Source organism: Miscanthus floridulus, chromosome 4, assembly GCF_019320115.1.
Source record: "Miscanthus floridulus cultivar M001 chromosome 4, ASM1932011v1, whole genome shotgun sequence".
NCBI lineage: Eukaryota > Viridiplantae > Streptophyta > Magnoliopsida > Poales > Poaceae > Miscanthus > Miscanthus floridulus.
The window spans coordinates 41,686,301-41,693,163 of record NC_089583.1 but is presented as its reverse complement, the minus strand read 5'-3'; the positions used below and the strand labels follow the sequence as shown (position 1 = coordinate 41,693,163).

Genomic DNA, 6,863 nt, shown 5'->3' with positions numbered 1-6,863 from the left:
TTAGAACATGCACACGGTATATCACTTTAAATACTTTTTTACTGGCACTTTTAATACCATGAAGTCAGAAACAAGAAGAAATGAAAACTGAAATTAAAAAAACGTGGGTGTCCTCCGGAGGAGCTAGGGGATTGTGTAGACATTTTGAAAGTCAGGTTACCCTTCAGAGGGTAATTAAGACTTTGTTCAAAAAGGCAACCACTATACGCTCTATCAGATATCAGAAAACAATTACGTGCGCATGTCACGGACCTTGATGTCCAGGCAAGAAGATTTGATGCGCACTCCCAATCTTTTAACACAAACAATACTCCTACATGGTAAAGCGCACAACAAAATCTTTTAACACAAACCGCTATACACAGACGAATGACATGCACGTAACTCAATGTCAAAACAAACCATACATAGTAATATATTTATAAATGAATAAGCGTAAAAACAGGAAATGCTCCGTTCACCTGTGCGGCTATGCTATTAGCATCCAAGTTTCCCAGAGTTCACACAAGTTCTAAAAAACAAATCTTAATAATACACATCAGTTTATAGTGGGTACTGTTGTCAATCATGGCGGTAAGATAACTTCTTGGCACAATATGAGATCTGACAAGGTCTTTCCATGCCGATCTATCCTTCTCGAACAGTTCACACCACCATCCAGGATATTTCTCACCACAACATTCAGGGATCTTATGCCTGGGACATGGTAAATTTCCACAGCGACAAGCTCAAGCAGATTGTTTCGATGCTGAATAGCTCGCTCATCAGGAAACGAAGACAAATCAAGTAGAGGTGACACAGCGTTCTTCACCCAATCCGGAGTTATTACGGACCTAAGCCGGCCAATGTCATCAGGGAAGTGAGGAATGACAGAGAAGTTCATATCATTCAACTTATCACCGGCCCTGCTGTGAGCTACATGGTAGAGAGCAATCCTTTTCCCAGGTGAAGCGGGAACAGGGGATGCTGGGGTCTTCATGCTTGCATCAAAGTGTTGAATGCCCATTGCACGACTTGTTGGGCTTTGTTGTGCTTGTGAAACATGTATTTGACCTGTTTCAGAATATGTGGCTTGATTCTGTAGGCAAGGAATGCTTGCCTTCTTTGCATGTGATCGCCAAAAGATGTTTTCCCGATCAACCTGAGCCAAACCAACGCTATGTCATAGAAGCTATGTATGTTGCATGGAGACAGTAGATGCACATTCTATTGGTCACATGGGACCATTCGTAGTGATCACCATACCAGCATCTTTTGTAGAATAATCTCCTTCCTATGTCCAGTGCTGCAAGCATCAAACAAGCACGTCAAATGGGCAAAATCAACTCCAGAATAAAGAATGATGCAGATATCTTTTCCTTCCACGGAGTAAGAACAAGGTCCATTTGATATAGTTCATTGCAATTGATACCAGTTTTCATGAATTTAAAATATCTAATAAGCTTTTATACTGGCCATCCGTCCGTGTAATTTATGAAGCATACGTCTGCAGTCTGCACGTGCATATTTATCCTATATTGGACTACAATGCTTCAGTACCAAAAGGTTAGCTTGCCAACACAAAAGGAGCATCGAAATCACTTGCCATTTGCCAATACCTGATTCCACCACCACCAGCTGGACCATTTGTATATAGAGCAATAAATTCTTCAACAAATTGAACAGCATGCTCTTCAAGCTCGAAGAGACCATCCATCCGAAGCCTTACATCCAATATTTGTTTGGCCAAGTAACTATCCTCATCACCTCCACTAGCTTTCAAACTATCATAGCCCATGACATATGAAACAATTTTTTCATTAATGCCTGGGTACCTTTCACCTATCCACGACCGTACCTAATTCCATGAAAATGTTTAAATGGAGAAATTATCCTCTTATCGCTTTGTTTAAAAAGAGATTCCTCGATTCTTGATACTGCCGAAGTTAAAAAATGAAAAGCATGTCAATAGTATTTATATGGACTTACAAGGTATTCTGCTGCCTGGGCACGCTTTAAACATTGATGCCCCCCATAAGGTATTCTGCTGCCTGGGCACGCTTTAAACATTGATGCCCCCCATATGAGATCTCTCCCCAGCCTTTCCATCCACTTTCCTAAAGAAACACGTACAATGCAGATTGATCAGCACCTAACTAGGCCTGCCTGAAAAATACATTGATGTTGACAAATAATCTTTGCTCAATATACGTGAGACACTTCATCTGTCTGAAGAAACTTTTAGTGTTATCAGTTTTTTAAGACTACAACGCCTACATTGTATTGACCTTGGCTCCCTCGAGCAATCTTGCATCATCTCAATAATGAAAGAGAAAATATGTTGCATGAAGTAGAGCAAAAACTAAATATTAGAACCAAGGGACAAATAGATGTCAAGGAATCTGTCTGTTTCACAACCAGTCCCATCAGGTCCACAAGTTACTGTAACATCCTGGCTTTGGTTTATCTAAATAGTAAGTTCAACAAAATGCATTGACAAGTCTTATAATACTGAAAGGACAGACATTTTAAAGAAAATATTTTCAGAAGACCTGTATGTTCAATTAGGAAACAACAGATACCAGTCAGTTCTCAGCTGCTTAGGGCCTGTTCGCTTGGAGGAATTCTGGAGGAATTTGGATGGTTTGGAGGAATGCTGGAGGAATTTGTGAGAGAAAAACACTATTTCGGATGAAAAAAGAAGCGGATCAAGCCGGGTTTACTGGGCATGGTATTTTGAAAAGGGAGAATTCTATATCGTCCCTGATTAAAATTATGCTGCTCATTGTACAAGTCTTTGTGGTCATAGATCACAATCAAGTTCTATGTTGGAAGAACTAAAAGATAAACTTAAAGTTTGTACCATTTAATTATCAAGGAATACATACAGTAGGAGATAACTGCAGGAGTTTCTCAGGGCAACAAGCATTAGATGGTTTTGCTCCATCACAGCGGACCTTGTCTTTTGATATTTGGTGGAACTGTACATTACAGAAATCAACAACCTGCTCCACCAAAATATAATCAATGTTTCGATAAGAAGCTAGCTACAATTGTAACTGTAATTGGTTTTGACTTCACCATATCAGGAGTTATGTAGTTTGCAGGATCTCCAACTTCATAAAGAAGCTGTTCAGCACATGTATGAGGACTCAAAAGGCCTCCACTGCCATCTGCCTTACTGACAATGACTTCTCCTCTGTAACTAACTTCGGCAAATGGGAGAGACAAGTCCAGAAGTTGCTCAAAAGGAAAATCCCTGTATGCATCTCCTGATTTTTATGGCATCACAAACAGACCATACAAAGAACACAAATCATGGCTATGGTTAAAAGAAAAGGCCTAATTATTTTGAAAGGAAAGAAAAATGTACCAGGGTGCATGAAATATCCTCCAGTAAGTTGGCAGCCACACTCTAGAAGATGGCTTGCTAATGTTCCTTGCGCCAACTGCATGTCATTCCAGTTCCAACCTAATTCATAGATCTAGTGTTGAAAAGGGAGGTAAAAGAGATAAATCATTAACTGTCACATGAAAGAAATTGTGTTCAGATGTTCTGGATTAACTTCATTATTGTGTCCAATTAAAATAGCCCAAAGCGGTGAACAATATGATTAGTAGAAAAGAGTACTTGTCCCAACCCAGACTCATGTTCTGACAATCAAATGTATAACTTGAGCTGTTCATTCTTATATGTAGTGTTGAAAAGGGAGGTAAAAGAGATAAATCACTATCACATGAAAGAATCTGTGCTCAGATGATCTGGATTGACTTCATTATATTGTGCAATCTATAGAAACAAAACTAATATCACAATGCAGTGAATAATACAATTAGTACAAATTTGAGTACATGTTCTGACCCAAACTCACATTCGGACAATCAAACATGGTATAACTTGAGCTGGTTATTCTTATAAATCACGTGATTGTTTTGCAAAGTGCCCTAAAAAAGTGATTGTTTTCCAAAGAATCAGAAAGAGAGCAAATTGGTCCTGCTAATATCTGTGGCTCGAAAATTGCCTAGTCACACAACTTCTAATTCAGGCATATAACACAGACATTTAGTTATATATCAAGGAGCTATATCATCTCATCAAGATTTTTTAAATACAAATATGCATATGATCCTTAAACAGTACAGTGCTCAGATTAGGAAAAAAAATAACTCATGATACACAAACCAAGAAAGGAAAGGCAAAGGTAGCTTAATATCTGATCACACAAATTCATCATGTTCACCTTGCATAAATAGTATTAAACAAAAAAAGGGCATTACATAGCAAACATGAGTGATAGATTAAACTTGAATACTGTACCATAGGTGCTAAGAAGAGCGAAGCATCAGCAACCCGTGAAGTAATGACAACATGTGGTTTATAGTTTTCCAAGCAATGTACAATTGAAGCTGCCCCAAGATATGTGCTACTTCCCTTTACATTAAAAAAAAAGAAACAGTAAGATAAAATATGACAGATTATAAATCCCTGGCATCGAGATAAAGCAAAAAATAGGTGTTAATCAAAAGATCCAAGATATGCATAACTGAGGTAGAATTGCTTAAATGTATCCACAACATGTAATTGGTACTTACTTTCTAATGATAGTTTATTTGATGGCATCCTACAATGACTATGTATTGGAAACCTCACACCAATGTTATTTGTGCGCAGAATGTATTGTACAATTAAAAGATATATACCTAGTACCTAGGCATAGGGTAACACTCACTCAGAAAAACAGATACCATACATGATAAAGGTCACTCATTTTGTATACTAGAGCCTCCTATAGCAAAATTAACCACTACATTTTCTGACTTGGACCTTTCAGAAGCACAAATAAAACTCAAACTAGAGATCCCAAAGGCTTTGTTTCCTTATAAAGAATCAGGAGAACATATAGAATGGAAATAATTTCTTTGATCACGCGGCCATAAGAATAGTCATTGAATTGTATTAAACTGAAGTCAAGCACATGAATGATAATTAATGTTGAGAGGATCTCAAGTGATCAGTAAATTACCCCTCTCCCTCCTGCTGATTCATCAGACAATACAGGGCTTCCTACAAAAACAGGCAAAATTAAGAAAAGCAGTAAGAACATATTCAAAGTTGATTGCCTTTTTGAGATATCATCCGATCTTGATTATCAGTTTCAACATTGCAGACAAACCAATCATGATTGGAATTTTTTAAGAAGCATACAGATGTAGCACCTAAGGCTTCATGTTGCTTGGCACTATCAAACAAATGAAAAATACCTCGAGTTTTAAAGGATGATTCATAAGCTACGGCAACTGTTATCTCCAGTCCCAAGATAGATGCCAGGTTCAGTACTTCTTTCTGTGCCCCAAGAGGATCCACTGACATAACAGGAAGAAACTGGTAAAAAAAAGTGAAAAAAAGAATCACACACTAAAGTTGCACCACAGCCAGAAATATCTTACTTGCCCCCATGTTAGTTATGATGCAAACTTTCCGTTCAAAAGCCAAGGGTAGAAGCAAAGACATCCATTCTTTGACTGCATAATGTCATAAAAAGGTGTGTGATTTGGTAATTTGAAATAGTCACATAAGCACTAAGGAAGACAACAGGTGTCACCTCCACTGAGCAAGAATTGAATCAAGAGCATTAGAAGCAACACATGTCAAAAAGATACCCCTAGGGTCGTATCCTTTGCCTCCTGACACCAAAATCCGGTACCGATCTGCCAGAGTTCGCTCTGCCAAACACTCAAGAACTAGGTAGTTAAGCTCCTTGACTCTCTGCAGTAACTTAAGAGCCGCCATTGGCCTGTCTCCACCAAACCCAGCCCCACAGCCGACATACACTTTATCCCTGTGCCGCCTTGGATTGCTCCGCTGTCCAGTGGAAGTAGTAGCAGTCAGATTGAAGTGACCAAGCTATAATTCACATGAGAAATATGAAGTTCCGCAAAGCACTAACCAGCTTCATCACACAGTTTTGAACGTCTACCATTGTTACAGCAGCTTACACTAACTTTAGATGTTTCCAATCACAGCATTTGAGGACTCATCTGCAGGTATAGTTCACAAGGTTTCATTGATCCGTTAGTTGCACGGCATCAACAATGAACCAGACGTACTGGAAGTGGAAACATATGGAAATGGATCAGGTTTATCTTGCGAAGAGAAGCTGAGAAACTTTTGCCCACAAAAATATTCTACCTATTTATTATATTATTATATAATCTAAAAGAAGCTCTTATTTATGCCAGGCCTGTACAAGATGGGGAAAAAGAGCTATTGTAATACTCATTGGATTAATTTTTCAAGAAGATTTTGCAAGCAATCCTCGAATTCCCCGTTACCGCACCAACTACTGACAACAGTGGATGAACTAAAGACAGGATGCGGATAGTAGTATCAGAGGGGAGGAAGCCTAGCAAACAGACGACGCGAATCGCTCGGGGCGCAGTTCCAGGGCGATGGCGCGCCTCAATCAATCGGCTCAGGCTATGCGTGCATATGACGTACCCCTTAACACCGGGCTAGGCGGATCTCCGTCAGGGGCGGCCGCGCGACGGGCCGACGGCTGTTTCGGCGGAAAGCCGGAAACGAGAGCGCAGACTCAGGTCTCAGACTCAGGCGCTCATCGGAGCTCGAGAAGGCGTTAGTTTTCTTTCTATATACCTCATAATTTATTTATTAGACACTACACATAACTACGTTTCCAATAAATAATTTCTATAGAATATTTTTTTTCTAGTCATATATCTTCATATTTTCCATCGTAATATTTTGGTTCTCTAAGAATACACTTCCTCATTTCTCTTCTATAATCAAAGAGTCACATAATCTTTTTACTTAATTGATACTTCATAAACATAGAAATTATCTAGTTTTTTTTTTTTTGGTTTGG

The 6,863-nt window shown here is 38.9% G+C and overlaps 1 protein-coding gene across 4 annotated transcripts; it reads right to left on the bottom strand.

Moving 5' to 3' along the window:
- Nucleotides 1-317: 317 nt before the first annotated feature.
- On the bottom strand, nucleotides 318-6,616 carry LOC136551403 (uncharacterized). 4 transcript variants are annotated; one of them, XM_066542959.1, is made up of 14 exons: nucleotides 6,479-6,616; nucleotides 5,928-6,086; nucleotides 5,641-5,842; nucleotides 5,428-5,502; nucleotides 5,242-5,343; nucleotides 5,004-5,044; nucleotides 4,298-4,411; nucleotides 3,353-3,464; nucleotides 3,061-3,251; nucleotides 2,868-2,984; nucleotides 1,969-2,091; nucleotides 1,599-1,837; nucleotides 1,246-1,285; nucleotides 321-1,141 (listed from the first exon to the last, which is right to left on the bottom strand). In XM_066542959.1, exons 2-14 carry the CDS (start codon nucleotides 5,958-5,960, stop codon nucleotides 566-568), a joined length of 1,965 nt encoding a protein of 654 aa, XP_066399056.1. In that variant the 5' UTR covers nucleotides 5,961-6,086; nucleotides 6,479-6,616; the 3' UTR covers nucleotides 321-565. The 4 variants fall into 4 exon arrangements, with proteins under 4 accessions (XP_066399058.1, XP_066399057.1, XP_066399056.1 ...); XM_066542958.1 differs by having other exon boundaries at nucleotides 5,928-6,018; XM_066542960.1 differs by lacking the exon at nucleotides 5,928-6,086 and having other exon boundaries at nucleotides 320-1,141; nucleotides 6,479-6,615.
- Nucleotides 6,617-6,863: the final 247 nt, after the last annotated feature.